This window comes from Symphalangus syndactylus, chromosome 10 (genome assembly GCF_028878055.3).
Source record: "Symphalangus syndactylus isolate Jambi chromosome 10, NHGRI_mSymSyn1-v2.1_pri, whole genome shotgun sequence".
In the NCBI taxonomy this organism is placed as follows: domain Eukaryota; kingdom Metazoa; phylum Chordata; class Mammalia; order Primates; family Hylobatidae; genus Symphalangus; species Symphalangus syndactylus.
In genome coordinates, this window is record NC_072432.2 from 16715130 (window position 1) to 16732976 (window position 17847).

At 46.7% G+C, this 17847-nt stretch overlaps 1 protein-coding gene across 26 annotated transcripts in view; it reads left to right on the plus strand.

The window, feature by feature from the left end:
- Positions 1-17847, plus strand: part of CELF2 (CUGBP Elav-like family member 2) — an 868560-nt gene that overhangs the window by 816248 nt on the left and 34465 nt on the right. For all 26 annotated transcript variants that reach the window (XM_063611064.1, XM_055296484.2, XM_055296488.2 and 23 more), the window contains one exon: positions 4444-4578. In XM_063611064.1, coding sequence (XP_063467134.1) covers positions 4444-4578 — 135 coding nt within the window. The remainder of the gene's footprint in view (positions 1-4443; positions 4579-17847) is intronic.

Here is a 17847-nt window from a genome sequence, read left to right on the forward strand (position 1 = left end):
ATGATGGGTGGGTGGGTAGATGGATGGGTTAGTAGATGATGGATGGGGGGTGAATGATAGATGGGTGGGTGGGTGGATGCATGGTTGATGGATGATGGGTGGATAATGGGTGGGTGGATGATGGATGGATGGGTGGGTCAAATATGTCCTGTAGGGGGACTCCCTGGCCTGAGCCTAGAATGGTGGCTCTGCTTGTCATTAATCAGTGCCAGATCATAGATGGATGTGGGGTAGATGATGAGTGGATGGGTGGATGGTGGGTGGTTGATGGATAGAGTGGATAAGGGATGAGTGTGTGGTGGGTGGATGATGGATGGAGGGGTGGGTGGATGATGGATGACTGTGTGGTAGGTGGATGATGGATGAGTGTGTGGTGGGTGGATGAGGGATGGATGTGTGGTAAGTGTGTGGTGGGTGGATGGATGAGTGTGTGGTGGGTGGATGATGGATGGATGGGTGGGAGCATGATGGACAGAGGGGTGGGTGGATGATGGATGGATGGTGGGTGAATGATGGATAGATAGATGGATGGGTGGGAGGATCCATACCACAGTGAGGGATGGATGGGTGTGCTGATGAAGGATGTGTGAGTGTGTAGATGATGGATGGGTGGATGATGGATGGATGGGTGGATGACGGATGGATGGGTGAGAGGATAATGGATGGGTGGGAGGATGATGGATGGGTGGATGATGGGTGGATGGATGGACAGTGGATGGATGATGGATGGGTGGAAGGATGATGGATGGTTGGGAGGGTGATGGATGGATGGGTGGATGGATGGATGGATGGTTGGGTAGATATGTGGGTGGATGGATGGATGGTGGTTGGATGGTGGGTGGATGATGGATGGATGGGTGGGAGAATAATGGATGGATGGGTGGATGATAGGTGGGTGGATGGATGGATAGTTGGGTAGATATGTGGGTGAATGGATGGATGGATGGTGGTTAGATGATAGATAGATGGGTGGGAGCATCTATCCCACAATGAAGGATGGATGAGTGTGTGGATGAGAGATGGATTGGTGTGTAGATGAGAGATGGATGGGTGTGTGGATGATGGATGGGTGGGAGGATAATGAATCTGTGGATGGATAATTAGGTGGATGGATGCATAGCTGGGTGGATATGCGGAATGATGGATGGATGGGTGGGTGGATGATGGATATCTGGATGGATGGATGGATGGATGGATGGATGGATGGATAGATGGATGAGCAAATATGGATCCGCCTCCTTGATTGGTTCTGACTAACTCTTCTTCTCTCCTTTTGTCCTCAAATCCCTCAGATGCTGGGGATCACAGTGTCCTCTCCTTTCCACTCTTCATCTCAGCTTCCTTGACTCATAGTTTTTCCTTTCCTTGCAGTCTGGCTGTTGAGCTGTGTTAGCTATGCCCCAGTATGGTACCTCAGAGACTCAGCCACTCCCCCTGGACTTTCCAGGCGGCAGCAGGGAAAGGCTTAGGAGACTGTCAGAAACTCTGTTGGGTGGTAAAGTGTGTGGAGGAGAAAGAAGAGGAGGACACCCAGGCCCTCAGCCCTGGATCCTAAAGGAGCGGGCAGTGGAGAGAACCTGAGTGCTGTCGGCTCAGTTCCAGGACCTTTAGTGAATGTCAGTGGGTGAGAGGAGGACTAAACATGGGCCCTAGTAAGTATTTGCAGAGTGGATTAGTTAAGATTGAGAGGAAACAGCCAATATTTGATGCTGTTGTAAATACCAAAGAACTAATAAAGAATGGGGAAAACTAAAACCTTGGCTAGCTCTATACAGACAGTACTCTTTAGAGCAATTTATGTAAATGTCAAACTGTCTATTACCCTGTTTGTTTGTCTTACATAGATTTACTCATCACCTACTGTATATATTCAAGTGTGTGTGTGTGTGTGTGTGTGTGTGTGTGTGTGTCTACATGGAATTGAAAATAAGTAAGACATAATTTTTGTCCTAAAAAGAACTTGGTATCTGGTTGGGAGGGCAAGAAATACATATAAATAATGTCAACGTAGGGTATGATGAGAGCCACAAAAGAGTTATAAACAAACAGATAAAGAAATTTGCAGCTAACAGAGAAAGTGTGTGCATTAAATGTAAACCCTGTCTCCTTAGGAGGAGGCTATGGGATGGGACAGAAGGCTCTGCCAAGGCCCAGGAGGGTCTCCTCCGTGGCTGTGAGGCCTTGGCCAGGGACCTGATGTCTCTGACCCAAGTGGGCCAGCTGAGCCAGGCCATCAACACAGCTCCATCACTGAGGCTCCTACCTGGGAGGGTCATATATGTCCTGGAGGGGGACCCACTGGCCTGAGCCTAGAATGGTGGCTCTGCCTGTCATTAATCGGTGCCAGATGCATATTGTAGGCTTTGATTTTGGTGCTAAGCTCTGTTCTTGTGTGCTCAGCCATATGTTGGTGGTGTGGTCTGGTCATGGTTCATGTTAGAGGAAGCACGCATCATGAGAGAGCCCAGAGGGCATGGACAGACCTGCGTGAACGTACCCCACTCCTTGCAAGACCTCACACAGCCTTGGTGCTCCCTCACACTCAAGTCAAACATGCATTCATGTGTTTGTAGGAAACAGATCCCCTTGCTGGGGCCATGTTGGTCTGCAGTAGGGCCAGGCAACTTGCATATTTCCTCCATTTTCCTAAAGTAAAACTGAAAAATGAGACCAGGGCCTCTCAACACCCACGTTCTCGTGAATATGGCACTGTGTGACCCTTGATGAGAGAAAACCAGAGAGTGCTTTCTTTTGATTGTGTTCACTTGATAAAGCAGGATTGCCAGAAGTCTGCCCTTTTCTTGCAGAAATTCACAGGATTACACAAATACTTCTGTCCCACTTTCAAGCATCCTTGTGAAATAAGTAGGTTTTGAAAAGCAGGTGTTTGGCTTTCAACCTAAGCCAAAAGGTCTGGATGTCTCCTGGAAGAAGATAGAGTATCACTTTGGACAAAATGCGAATCCATTTAGCAACCAAGACAGGAGGAACTTTTTTCTAAGTGGAAATGCGCCCTGGTTGAGGAGGCCAGGGCAGAAGAGCAGAAGAGTGCTGTCTAGAGCACTCAGCAGCCAGGCACTGAGCTGTGTCCATGGCTGGGGGCTTACACGTGTATGTTGCTAGAACATTCTCTCATCCCTCCACCAACGCCCCTATACGCACATTACGGAAGCAGCTCTCAGGGCACTCTCCCTAAAGAAGACTACATTTGCTCTATAGATACTGATTAAGTATCTGGACTTAAGACCAGCGAAGAAGGTAAAATGAAGCTGAAGTCCACCATCTTTCTATCTTCAGTTCCTCTGTGTAGGGAGAGAACCATTGTTTCATGCTTCTCACATGTGCAGTCTTCTGGTGAAGTGAATCACAGAAACATAATTTGACCATTCAGAGAACCTTTGGACTGAGAGATGGAAGCGGGCTACAGGGAGAAAAGATAAACTAACTATCCAGTGTAGACACCAGGGCTGAGCCCACCCCTAGATTGTTGCCCCAAATCTCTCGGCTAATCCCCACTCTATGTTCATGCTAATTTTCATTTCTATTTTTTCATAACATTCATGAGTCACACATTTATTCTAAAGTCCCTCTTTAAAATATAAATGCCTTTAAAAGGTAAATACAAATATTTTACAAATAAAACTATTAAGGTGCAGCCATTTCTATTCAGTCATTCTTGTATTCATCAAATATGAAATTTGAACTCCCTATGGACACATTTAAGGGTTCACACTTAAATCCGGAGAGGGAAGTTCAGTGGCAATAGCAGTAACAAAAATAAAAGGTGACATTCATTGAGCACTTACGTTGTGCCAAAGTAATTTGCTTTCATCATCCTATTTAATCTGCACAACAACCCTTCGAGGTGGGGTTCAGTTAATGCTGCCACTCACTATCAAGAAATAGACAGGCTTAGAACCCATACCAGTTCAGCTTCCAGTAAAATGTAGTTTCTTCTGGAATACCTCGTTTTGAGGGATTGAGTTTACCTTGAAGCCCTTCCTCCAGCTGCTGCCACATCTCACCATGTCTTGGCAGCTATGTCATAGAAGTTGCCAGTCCACAAGGCTACTCTGGCCAGTCAGCACCGAAATCTCTCCTCTTTTCCACTTATCTCTACAGCATGGCAGGAAGGCCGTGGGCTGAGAATACTAGTTAGCAAGGGAGAAGTGCAGGCTCTGCCCGGGAAAACTACGGGGCGGGATTCAGGAGCCCTTTCTGCGTATGCGGTCTCTAGGAAGAGTGGTTGCATCAGAGAGAACTGAAAGAGCGGTGGCCGTGGAGGAGACAGCTGGAGAGCCCGGCTCCCACCCAAGCAGGTGACCTTGCACAGGGTCATCTGCTCTCATCATGTGTCCTGACGATTGGATGAGCCCGCTCTTGTTTGGAAACTGTAGAAGTGCGAGGCCTCTTGCTAAAAGTAGCTTTCTCTTCCCTCCACAGGCATGAATGCTTTACAGTTGCAGAACCTGGCGACGCTGGCTGCTGCTGCAGCTGCGGCCCAGACCTCAGCCACCAGCACCAATGCAAACCCTCTCTCTACCACGAGCAGCGCCCTGGGAGCCCTCACGAGTCCCGGTGAGTGTGGTGGGTGCTCTTCCCTTGCAGGTGATGCAGCAGGAGTGGCAGGTAGGTTTCCCGTGCCTCCAGGTGCAAAGGGTGAGGCTAGACGTGTCCTGGAGCTGGGATGCTACACTGGGCTGCTTTATGTCATTGGGTTATTTTATTTTTAAAAATGATCAAAGTTCAAATTTGTCTTTTATTTTCCATGGATAATATGAAAAAAAGTTTTCAGCGAGAATCCACTGTGCAAGCCGTTCTCACACATTTACTCTGTTTTAAACACTAACTAGTCCATTCAACACTAGTTAAGTTGTTACCACTATGAAGAGCCTCCGTCTCTTAGTCTTTCTTTGTTCTGTCCTTTTTCAAAAAAGCAATGTAAGAATTCTCTTTCAAAATTCCTAATCATTCCCATGTTACATTTCACACCAACTCCATCCATCACATTTGATTTTAAAATCCACGGTCCAGTAAGGAACATCTTTGCTCATTTCTGGTCAGGTTCTGGGGTGTGTCGTTCAAAGTCTTTTTTTCTTCACAAATTGTGTTGCCTTATTCAAAAGCAGATGCCAGTTGTCTTTTCATACAAGCCAGATAGAATGTGGTTGCTTAGATACCGTGATTTGAGTTTGTTTGTTTTTTTTTAATTTAAAAAAGTCGAATGTTTCACTGGTTTTCCTTCTCTGAGTTTTCCAGACCTCAATAGATGATCTCACCTCCTTTTCTGTTACATGAAGGAGATGGCCTGGACAGTCTCCAAGCCTCCTTCTAACTTTCAAAATCCCATGACCCCCTATCACCTGTGCCCCAAAGATTAGCTAAGTGTTGGAAAAACTTTAATGAAAAAATATCATGTGTGTTTTCAGGAAACATACATCAAAAGCTACAGCCCACTCCACAATAGCTGTTTTAGGGCTTTTGACTTGAGGGAGGAATGAGGCACGTTCCTAGAGCTGGCAGTTCTCGAAAGAGCAGTTGCCCTTTGTCTCTGCATAAAACATTGTGTATCTAAGAGATTTCACCTGGGGGATTGTTTCGAGGGACAAGTCTGAGAGATGTTTAGGAGAAGCTGGTGGATTTCCCTGTAATGTGCTGAAATCGCATGGCAGGTATATTGACTTCACTGTGTACAGTGTCTTCAAAAACATACCGTTACTATATGAGGGCCTCATCTAATATAATAAACACTATTCCTGAAAAGTCAACTTTGTCACCCTTAATTTCAGGAAATTAAGTGATAGCTTCAGTGCAACACATCAACTTATTTAAGTAAATCCTGTAATGATCCCTTTTGAGAAATAAACATTTTTAACGTGATAGATTTCCCCTTCATAAAAATAAGTCATTAAAAAAAATGAAAATTCGACCCTCCCAACTTAGATTTCATAAATCAGGTTAAAATGTATTTTCTTAGGTGGGATTTTTTTCTCCCCTGTGAGCACTTTGATTACCCCAAAATAGCACGGAGTATTGTGAATGCATTTTGGTGCATCTTCAGTCTGAAGGAGGCTTGACAGTTTAAGAAGCCAAATGCAGAAGCAGCTGTCGGCTGATCAGTGTAGCTAATATAACTCAAAAATCATATCCCGGAAGTGCTTTGTGGTGTGAGCAGGACAGACGCGCTGCCTACCTTCGGGAGTCCTTCAGTCCATCAGGGACTTGGACAAGAAGCAAAGCAATGAGTGACAGATCTGTGACAGAATCCCACTGAAAAAGGGGGAAGGGGACTGGAGGAGGTGACCTTTGAGCAGAGACCTGAGTTCCGTGACGGAAGCCATGGCGCATGTTGAGGCAGAGGACAGAGCCAGTGGGCGGGGGAGAGCGGAGTGGGGGCTCCACGGTGGACCGCGTCCGTTCCAGCCCACGTCGGGAGGAGTGTGAGCTTGTTGCAACATTCTTAAAACGTGGGCTACTCGAGATAGTGCCACTGCACTCCAGCCTGGGCGACGAGCGAGACTCCGTCTAAAAAAAAACGTGGGCTACTCAGACGGCCTAGGGCGATGGCCTAGGTGTTGGTCGGAAAGGAATTTTAAACGTATGTGACTGTTTTCAATTTTTTCCTGAGACTGCAGTGAAGGAATATGTGTTGTGGGATGAGCCTTCCTCCCTGCTGGAGTCAAAACCACACCAGTGCAGCGTCCTTGCCTTGGCTGCTCTGGAAGAGGCTTCCTGCCCTTCAGAACGCGCCGCTCGCTTAGGTGTCACTGAGAGCGATTTTTCTCTTCTCTACTGAGGAATGCTTTGCATAATAACTGAAAGTATTTTATTAGAATCCTGAAGTGTAGCAGCAGCAATGATTGAAATCTGCATTTCAATTATTTTTCTTAAGTGTAACTAAAAAATCTGGTGTTTAAGTGAAAGTAAATTATTTGTCTAATTTCCATCAGGGACTTTTTGAAAGTCACAGAAAATGTGGTTAGTAGAATTCATGAATCTCCACTTCATCAGGGCAATTTCCTAGAAGATAAAAGGGGTCAAAAGCCATTCCCAAGGCCATTGCCATTATTTGCTTTTTAAATAATAATAGACTTGGCACACTATTTGGACCATGAGCCAGTTCACTCGCCCCCTGAGTTGAAGGGAAGCCTCATCCCATCTCTCCTCCACAGGCCTGGGGTTTACCCTGTTTTTAAGCGTGTCTCTTAGCTTCAGATAAATTCATCTGGAAAGCAAAGGGACAATTCAATCCCCCAAACTATTAATTTTTTTAATAATTGTAAATTTATCATTTCAATTTTGCATACCCAGGAAAAGTCTCCCTACAGCATTATTATAAATGATTTTAAACAGTCTTGGCTTTAAAACATGAAAGATTAAGCTTTAATTTTTGTTAAAAAAATCCCCTTAGGCAATAAATAGGTTCCTTTGTCTCATGGCCTTGAAATAAAAATTAAAATAGTTTAAATTGCCCATGGTTAAAATAAGTGTTTCATGCAATTATCAGATGGTAGTGAATAAAATTAGAAATTAAATCATGAAAGAATAAAAACCAGGTAAGTGCATATTACGCCTTTTATGAGTTTTTCACGGGTCTTTTGAAGCCTAATTTAATCATGTTTCTTGTCTTTTATTTTGATATGATAATTTTTCCTTTGTTTACCCCAGTCTCCTATTTAGTTAATTAATTCTTGGGTCATTTATTGTTACCCAGTTTTTAACCTGTTTTTGAGGACTGTGTCTCTGTTTATGTAAGAGGCAAATTGTCTAGAAGGGGTGTAGCTAGGTATTAAAGAAGATAATGTTTGTCTTCCATTCACCTTGCAGATGAGTTGGTTTTGTCTGGTAATTTTGAGAGCTTGAAGAGACTGTTACTGTTACCACACATGAATATTTTTTGGTCTAAAATATATTGCATTCACGTACTGTGTTATTCCACTGAACTTCTTCTGTCTTCTTCTTTTAAAGAAAAGGATGCTTTAAAATTCTCCAAATGCTTCTGTAAGTGCAGACTTGACCAAGTACACATTCCAGGATCGTAGACTGGTTCTTCCCATAGTACAAGGCATTCTAAAATGCTAGGAAGCATTTTTTCATTCCCACCATTGGCTCTTCAAACGGCTCTTCAAAGTGGCTTATCACTTTGAATTCCGGGTGGTATTTTCCCCATCTTCAAGGTGTCCCCAGCTTCCTTGAAGACTGTGACAAACACAAAGCTTCAAGGAAATGGTGACACTTCCTCTTTGACTATCTGAGGGTAACAGCGATTGGAGGTGTTTGGATGTCGTTCAGGCATTCCCTGCCCGCCTCACATAGTCATGACTGATGGACGGTGACTGTTGTTCTTGCACACCTGTGTCACCAAAGCAGCTGAATGAGCAGTGGGAAATGAGAATTCACCCTTGAAGTTATCCTGTGGCCTTTCCATTGACAGGAGGCTTTGTCGCCACCTTCAATATATGTCTGCATTTGCATCAGAGGAGAACTTGCATTAGGCAAAGAGGTGTGATGCATAAGCTGGTTTAACCCACATTTCTGAGCCTTCTAGTTCATGCAGGGCAAATACATAAAAATGAGTTGGGGCCTGCACTGCCCCCTCCAAGTGGTGACATGCACAAGATGGGAAAGAGTGGGGGCAGGAGAGAGGGACAGACAGGTGGACAAAGAGTCTGTCTCCCCAAGACTACTGCAGTGGTCCCACAACCTCAGAGTCGAGAACTAAACTTGCCCCACAGACCTGCCCTTCTCGCTGCCTGCCCTACCCTGCTAAATGGATTGTCCCAGTGGCTGATGTGCCTTGGTCGCTGATCTTTGCAGCTGGCCGCTGGCTCAGCTGCGTGCCTCATCAGCCCGCCTCATCAGCCCCTCAGTTCTCCCTGTGAAGCATCTTTTCCCTCCCAGGCAACAGGAGCCTGGAAGAGACCCTCATCTTCTCTCCCCTTGTACTATTGGAACAGCCTCCAACTCGGCCCCTTCCCTCTGTCTCTGTTGCACGCTGTTGGCAACTGTGGTCTAGACTGGAGTGAAACAAACTCCTGAGTGTGGCATTCAGGGTCCACCTGGACCACCTCCGCCCTTCCGTCCAGAATCCAGCCAGCACACGCTCGCCCAGATCAGGCCACCCCCCATACCCCAGCCACGCCGTCGGCCTTTACGCCGTTATTCTTGCAGGCTTCTCTACCTAGAACATCTCCCCCATTTCCTCCCACAAAAATCTAATACGTCACTAATTTGTTGCAGTGCCCGTTCTTGAGAAGAATAGTGTGGGTGGGTATAAAAGTGTTTCTAATGCACATTATAAAAAGTATAGTTTATGCTGCTTCTGTAATTTAAACCATAATAAGATTTTTGGCGGTAATTAGTAAAAACTGTTTTCAGTAACCTACTACTTTTATGAATCAATGCAAATGCTACCTCTACCATGAAGCCTTCTAGTTAGGATTGATCACTTGCACATCGTATTGCTGAATAAGTACCTAGCTCATTTTAGACCTGGGGCAGTGCAGAGGTTCCTGAGGAGCTGTCCGGCTCCTTGAGGCCAGGGGCGGAGAGGGCTGGAGTGTCAGTGCTGGCCAGGCGTTCTGCAGATGCCGCCCCTCCCCTGTGCTCCCAGGGGCACACTCGGCCTCCCTCCACCAACACTGACCCTGTTGTCTGCAGGACGGTGATGTGGGCACTCTCTTTGTGTCTCGCCCTCTAGCCAGTGAGTTCTTTTAAAGTAGGGATACTGTGTTATTGACTCATAATTCCCCCTTGCATCTGGAACAGCACATCAGACACAGGCCCTCAAGTGTTTTTTGTTTTTTTAATTCAGTGGAATAGCGAAGCAAAAATTGTCAAAGATAAATGTTTAAGGGCCATCTGTTCAGTCTAGTACAGCACACACATCTCTAAGGAGGTAGCTGAGTCCCTCATGGTGACGTTGGCAGGGTCAGCGCACCCACCCAATTCACCTGTAAGGCGTGCCTCTGCCTGGATTCCTCAAGAACCAAACCTGCAATTTGGTTTCACCTTACAGGTGAATACTCAGGTCCAACAGGTTTCTGAAGAGTAAATCAGTATTAACTTACACCAAAACAATCATACGAAGCAGTCTTTTTATTACAGGAGCAGCTTATTTTACAAATAGTGGCTTTCAAAATGTTCTGATGTCATGATATAGAATAAGTACGAGTCTGGTATCAGAGAAGGGCATTTCATCTTCAGAAGAACCACCTACTCTAATGTGTGCTTTTGAAAGATAACATCACGGCAGATCATCCCCAGAAAGTGCCCATTAACTCTGTGTGCACTGCTAACTCCACATAGTCTTCCGGTGCCTGCCCACACTGCTTACATAAGCAAGGCCCCATTTAGCTTTTCAGAGTATTTTTTACTTATACCACACTTACAAAATACAGGGCGTTTCATAAGTGCAGGGGACCAGTTATTCCTGTGAAGATGGCCTGAGCCTTTACCGTCCTCTTTTTCTGCTTACACCCATCTTTTGTCGTTGTTTATTCTTAGGAGAAAGAAGGAAATCTCAAGGCAGACCATTCTTCCCTCCACTAGTGGCTAAGTGTCTCAGTCAGGCAGAGTCAAGCCAGTTGGTAAAATGGGCTGTTCATGTGTGGGTTTCAGTCTGTCAAACGGCCAGGCGCGGTGGCTCACGCCTGTAATCCTAACACTTTGGGAGGCCAAGGCGGGTGGATCACGAGGTCAGGAGTTCAAGACCAGCCTGGGCAAGACGGTGAACCCCAGTCTCAACTAAAACTACAGAAATCAGCCGGGCGCAGTGGCAGGTGCCTGTAATCCCAGCTACTCGGGAGGCTGAGGCAGGAGAATCACTTGAACCCGGGCGGCAGAGGCTGCAGTGACCCAGATCGCACCACTGCAGTCCAGCCTGGGCAACAGAGTGAGACTCTTTCTCAACAACAACAACAAAAATTTGTCAAATGTCTTTTTATTTTTTATTTTAGCTATCCTATGGTGCTGACAGTCAAACTTCTTTACACTCTTATTGCTGCAGTAGAAAGAGCACTGACCTCCCAGTCTTGGCTCATTTCCTGCAAGTTTCAACATTTTACGCTGCTTTTCTGAAAATTGTCTTGCTCTTGACATTATGGGGCTCACTTTATTTTCGTTAATGTTAATGGAGTCACACATTACATAACATGTCCCATAAATAAAATGACTCTGTAGTGATTGTCACCTCTTGATAGATTTTTTTTTCATTCATTCAACAAATATGTATCAAGCATCTGTGTGCCTGGGACTGTTCCAGCACTGGAGACACATCAGTAGACAAAGCTGATGAAGATTCCTGCCCTTATGTCCTTTCTCTTCTAGCATCAGCTTTTAAGAAAAGCATCATTTTACTGAATTCACACCATGGCAAAAACAATTTGAGTAGCCTTTAAGTATAAATTGTAACTTCTACACTCTTAAAACATCATAACCAATATTTTGCATATCTTACGTTAAATTTTGTGAATGAGACCAAGAGTGGGAGAGGGAAACTCTTTTCTCTCCTTTCTTCCTCTCCTTTGAGCTGTACCATCTTTCTGTGTGTTTAGTGCAGCAGAGAGCTGGGAGTAGGGCCCCCCTTAGGGTAGAACTGCAAGTGGCCAAACCAGAAAGCGAGAGGGTTTAGCACTCGGCCCTGCTGCTCGGACTGCTCTGTGGCTTCTCGACAGAAGCATGACATGAAAACCAAGTGGTTTGAAAGTTCTTAGGCATGTAAGACTGATATTGTTGGGGAAAACAGTAGTTGGAAACAGTGTGTCTTCCTAGTAAATGTCCTTTATTTGGCATTGATCATCCTGCTTCTAAAGGAGGAGAGAGCATGCAAACCCCTCCCACCCAGAGGGGTTTTGAGGGCCCTGCGTGTGCGGGGAGTTTGGGTGTGGAATGAACTTCTGCCCAGTGAGTGGATGGACACTCCAGGCAGTTTGTGCGATGTCCCAACCTGGAGCAGGCTGGAGTCTCTTAATAGTCTGTAACCAATTTAAAGCTTAATAAAGCTGCACAGCTGTGGGGGTAGAACTATTTACCGTTCACCACAGAGCCCACGCTGGGATTTATGCAAGTAGATTCCACCTGTGCCCTGAGCTCTCCTTGCGGGTGCCTTCGTCCCCAGGGTGGACAGATCCTCGCGTGCATCTTAGGGCTGCCACTCACCAAGCACACTGTTCTCGTTTTAATAGTGCAGACATCGACTCTAATTCTTCATGTATTTGCTTTTTGCTGTTGGTGGCGCTGGACTCTGTGCCAAGTGTGATTTGTTTTTAAATATTGCTTTGCACAGTCTTCTGTATTGTGGCAAATCCACATCAGATCCCCTTGTGATGTTTGTATGAGCTCAGGCTGTGTTTTCTGTCCAAACACTTAATGAGATTTTTATTCCCACTAAATTTTCTGTGATCTTGTATGATACAAACATGTTGCCACCACTAGCACTGGTGAAAAGCATGTGTTGCTTAATTGTGTTATATTAGGTGGGAAAATCAGCAAAGCTTTATCCTAGTCACAACTTCCCAGAAGCGTATTCTCTAAGTTCCATTTCTTCAGTCTTGAAAGCAATCAAATGGAAATTTTTAGTTCAGATGTGGTTTAATCCTGAGAACCAGTCACCATCAACTAGATGCAGTGGCCACCTACAAACACAAGCAAAATGCACTGACCTGTATAGCACAGGTGGAGAGCAGGAAGGCAGGTAAGGTACAGGGGTCAGTGACAGGAGAGATTCTGCCCCAAGGAAGTAAGGGAAATTTTAGTAGAAGAGTTGACATTTGAGCCAAAATGTTCAGGGTAGGTAGGATTTTTAAAAGTAGAAGCAGAATGGAAGATACATCAAATGTGTGAAAATGCATAAATAGCATTTAATCAGCAAATGGAGGTTCATCTCATTTTTCACAAGCATGGACATATGGACAAGGATGCCCACCGAGGACCCTGAAAGCCGGGGCTCAGGAGCTGGGACTTTTCCTGTCAGCAGTGAAGAGCCATTTCAGGACTTTAAGCCCAAGAATGATGGACTTCTTATGTGACTGGACTGAGGTACCCATTTGATGTGAAGGAGAACAAAAGGAAAGGAGGAAAAATGATGTTGGTGTGCTGGGCCTGGGTGGCCAGTGGAGCACTGTTCTCAGTTGTGAGGAGAGTTGGGGAGGAAGCTGTCATATAAAATGATCGGACGTGGCACATGGAGAGCTCAAATGCACATGAATGGACATTCCATGAAATCTGTCCAGCAGCAGTTGGATGTGTGACCATCAGGCTGACCAGAGCCCGGAGCTGCAGAGTGGATTGAGACTGACCTGCAGAGGCCAGGCGGGCTGCCCTAAGCCCAGGGAGGGGTGAGGTCATCAGGCCAAAATCACCAGCAAGGCAAGGCGGGGACCAGGTGCAGAAAGCCTTGGGAGATGTCTGTGCTTGTGGAACAGAGGGACCAGGGGATGGAAAGGGAGCTTTCAGGGTAGCACAGTGTCAGGGAAGCCAAACACGACAGGGCTGGAGGAGGAAAAGGCAGAAAGAGCTGACTGAAGTTTGAGTTGGGGAGTGAGTTCTCCCCAGAGTGGCTGCTTCACCGCAGTGGTTGACAGTTTTGCAGGCAGTGAGAGAGGACACAATTCTATATTGACACATTCATGAAATGTGAATATTTTTAAAAATCTGTAATGGGGCCAGTCATGGCAGTTCACACCTGTAATCCCAGCACTTTGGGAGGCTGAGGCAGGAGTTCCTTGAGGAACTCCTTGAGACCAGGAGTGCGAGACCAGCCTGGCCAACATGGTGAAACCTCGTCTACACTAACAATACAAAAATTAGCCGGGCATGGTGGTGCACACCTGTAGTTCCCAGCTACTCAGGAGGCTGAGGCAGGAGAATCACTTGAACGCAGGAGGCAGAGGTTGCAGTGAGCCGAGATCACGTCACTGCACTCCAGCCCAGGTGACAAGAGCAAGGCTCCATCTCAAAAAAACAAAAGAACACGAAAAATCTGTAAAAGTACTGGGGTCACTAGGAGGAGGAAGTTTTTATGTTTTTAAGATGGAGAAAACATAAAACATATTTGTAGACCAAAGAGAAGAGCCAGAACAAAGGGAAACAGAAATAGGCCAATGAGAGCTGAAAGCTGGACTAGAGTTGGAGGGCTGGCTGGAGGGACGAGCTCGGCCCCCAGCGTGTCCCTCCTGTGGTGAGGGGGATGCTGCCTGCTGAGGGTCGGGTCATGTGTCATCTCCCTCTGGGAGGAGCCCCCACAGCAGCACCCTGGCCTGTGGTGCCATCTCGACCTGGTACTTGCACACAAGCCAATAGGCACAAACCCGAATCAGGGCTGAGTCAGCAGGTGGTGCAGCCTGAGGGAGGGAACACCGGCCTCTGTCAGGATTGGGGAGGATGCCAAGAATTTAGGACAGAAGGGTACTTATATCACATATGGGCCAAGAATTGATGTATCTGGGGCTAGAAGGAAAAACTCATACCGGGGCAGAGGTTTAAGAAAAAGTCAACCTACAGAATGTAATAGAGGATTTCTAATTTTATTTGTCTTTGTAGAGTATGTAGACATCTTGAGCAAGAGTCATTGGAGCAAGTAATGTAATCTTTCTTTAATTTTCTCAGTTGTGAAATAGAATTAATTGCTAATACTCACTTTTCTTGTGGAAACATTGAGGTTTATATATACACACATATTTATATTTCTATAAATGTATACTGGTGCTTTTTTAAAAAGATGATCTTTAAGTGTCATATGGGAAAGATCATTTCATTATTTTAGAGTGATACGAAATACCGCAGCTCTGGAGAACAGAAGACTAGGTTAAAACTAGAATGAGGGCTGATGATGTTTAGGTTAAAACTAGAATAAGGTCCGATGATGTTTAACTGGGTTAAAACTAGAATAAGGTCCAATGATATTTTTCTCTGAATCTCTTGCCTTTGGAAAACAGGTATCTCCCCACCTTTCCTTTAAAAATTAGGACGTAAATACAGGGAGAAGACAGTTTCCTCACTCCTTTCTGCTTTTGTGCTCTGCCATTCAAGGAAACGGTGAACTTTCTACCTACCACAAATGCCACTTGAGCTCTTAGAACCAACATCCCCTCCTTACCAAATACAAAATGGTATGACTGGGTTAAACAAAGCAAGACTGCTGTGTCCAGGCAGGATTTCCGCACTAAGCGTCAGGCCTGAGGCCCTTGGGGAGTTGTTGCTTTGCATCTCGGGCCACACAGCGGGCGGTGCGTGCTCTGCGCCAGGCCCTTGCAGGGGCAGCAGTCCTACTGAGTGCACGTGGCACCCCAGCAAGACTGCAGCCCTGCTGTGACGACCCTGGGCTGTGCCAGGTGACCTCTTGCCCCCTGCTACCGTTGGGGTCATGTTGCCCAGAGGAACATCTGCCTCCCAGAAATGATGTTCTCTCTATCTGGACAAGCTGCCCCCCAACCCCCTACAGGAAGGCCAGACTTCAGACGGGCTGTCAGTGACACGGTGACATGGGCCTGCTTTCCTGAGAAGCCCCTGTCCTTGCCCTTTCTCTTCAGAGGCCCGAGCCCGGTCCCATCATTAAATGGTACAGCTGCTGTTACGTATCCAACTGCCTCTTTTGTGATCCACGTGAGGAAACAGAGGCCTGCAAGGGTCAGTGGTTTGCCCGGGATGTTAGTGACAGGTGAAATGACAGCTCCACCGCACCACGAGACAGTCCATATTCTAAGCAGGAACTCCTGGGATCCCAGAACCGTATTTCTGGGTTTCGCCACTTACACATTGTCCCCCTTGTAAGGAGATCTTCAACATTTTTTTTTCAGTCCTTCTCCGTGGCCATCTGTAAAAACAAACATCTGGGACCAGCTAAAGGGGAAGTATATACTTTTGTTTCAGTAAATCATAAGCAAAATATCACTGGCAGGGAAAAGAGGTTTGATTTTCCCTCTCATTTGCCCCGCTCTTAGGAGATCCCTGTGTACTGCCAGTATGAATGGACTCTTCCAAACTCGTGGCCCCACACTGCCTTTATGAGTGCCCGTCTTCACGGGACTGGGGAAGATGCTAAAAAGTAGGCCAGGTAGAGAGGCACCCTGGTTTATTGACAACCCATGAAGTAGATTTCTTAGATCCACTAGACAGAGCTTCCACAAGCCTTTGGGAATGAACATTAAAGCAATGAAAACAGGACAGCTGCTTGGGACGTGAGGAGCAGGTGCTGGCCCCTCACTTCCCCGCCGTCCACATGTGTGCCACCATAGAATAAAACCTCAGCAGTCATTCTGAGTCCAGACCCGGCCCTCTAGACTGAGTTTTCCTCTTCCCAGTCTTCCTGAGAATCAGTAGTGATGACTCTTGCCCAGCACTGCACCAAGTCAGGTGGCATCAGCTTCCTTGGGAAGCAGAACTGGCAACAAAAGAGAGGGGCACCAACGTCTCTGGGGAAGGTGCCCTCTTCCAGGCTGGGAATGTGAGGTCACACCTCACCACTGCAGTGCCCGGTGTCACTTTCCAACCCTACCTCCTCCTCCTCAATCACCCCACCCCTCCCTGCCTAAACTATCTATCTTTGAGGGACTAAATTAAAATGAAAGGTGTGGTTATTGTGGAATAATTAGGCCTCATGGGAGGAGAGGCGTAGTATATTAATGCCCCAGGGTTGTGATTGGCTAATTATGCCTGTGTCATCGCTTAATTATCCTACTTCCTTACAATCTTTTCCTGTGCAGTTGGAATTCCGCATCCAAGCTCGTTTGAGGCAAAACGGCAACCGTGGCCTCCAGTGTCCTGAGTATATTTGGTCAATGCAGGCAATTTTCTCTGTGTTGACAATGATTTTATTTCCTAAATCACAAAGCCACTGTGTTTTCACTATCTAATTGTTCTATGCAAAGTGTTTAATGAGTGCACCGAAGGCAAATTCTTGCTGTCTTCTGTTAGTGTTGTTTTGTTGTAGCTTTAAAAAAAAGTATTTTGCTATCCAGGAAAAGTGGGAAGTAGGGTTAATATGAGAACATTAATGCATTTGTTCCTAGAAAGCAAGCTAGTTTCTGGGACAGACTTAACGCTAGACATGCCCTGCAGATACGCTGAGACAAGACAAGGGGGAAGGGGAACATTCATATGGGAATTATATTTTAAATAAAGAACTGGCAAATGTGAGAGATGGATAAGCCCCTCATTGCCGCTTTTCTCCCTTTCGTGGTGGATCTGGAATCTTTAGAAGGATGGAGGAATACCCAAGTTCCTCCGCAGGCAGCGTCACCCCAAATCAAGAGTCGTATTCACCATCCCACCTTCTATACAGAATAAGAAGCCCACTGGAGCCCCTATGCAGGCCCTGCTCCCACACCCCACCCCGCTCCCCCCCACTTCACCCCCTCCCCCAGCTCCCCCCCGCTACCACACACACCCCCTCTCCCACCGCACCCCCCCACCCCGCTCCCGCCGCCCCCGGACCCCCGCTCCCGCTCCAGTGAGGGGAGGTGGGCTTCTCCAGGATGGGCTTGGACTGGGCCTCCGCTCCTGCCTGTGCAGAGTGGCAGCCTGGGAGCTCAGCGTGGCCCTCGGCAGCCCTGCTTCTGAGCTGCATCAGAGGAACGGAGGGGTTCTCTGGCCCTGGCCCGGTGGCACCATGGCAGCAACTGGCTTTACCCACTCTGTTTCTGAAGCTCTTCCCATTTTCTCTGGCACATAAGCAGAAGGAAATGGTTTGATGAGGGTCCTGGGTGGAGCCACAGGCTCAGCCATGTCGTGAGGAGCCCCAGTTAGGCCGCGGGAGGTAGAGTGCGAGGCCCTTGTCCGTGGGCCTCATGTGGAGAGAGCCAGACAGGGCACCCAGCTCCGCCGCCTCCACCTTCGCTGGAACCGCCT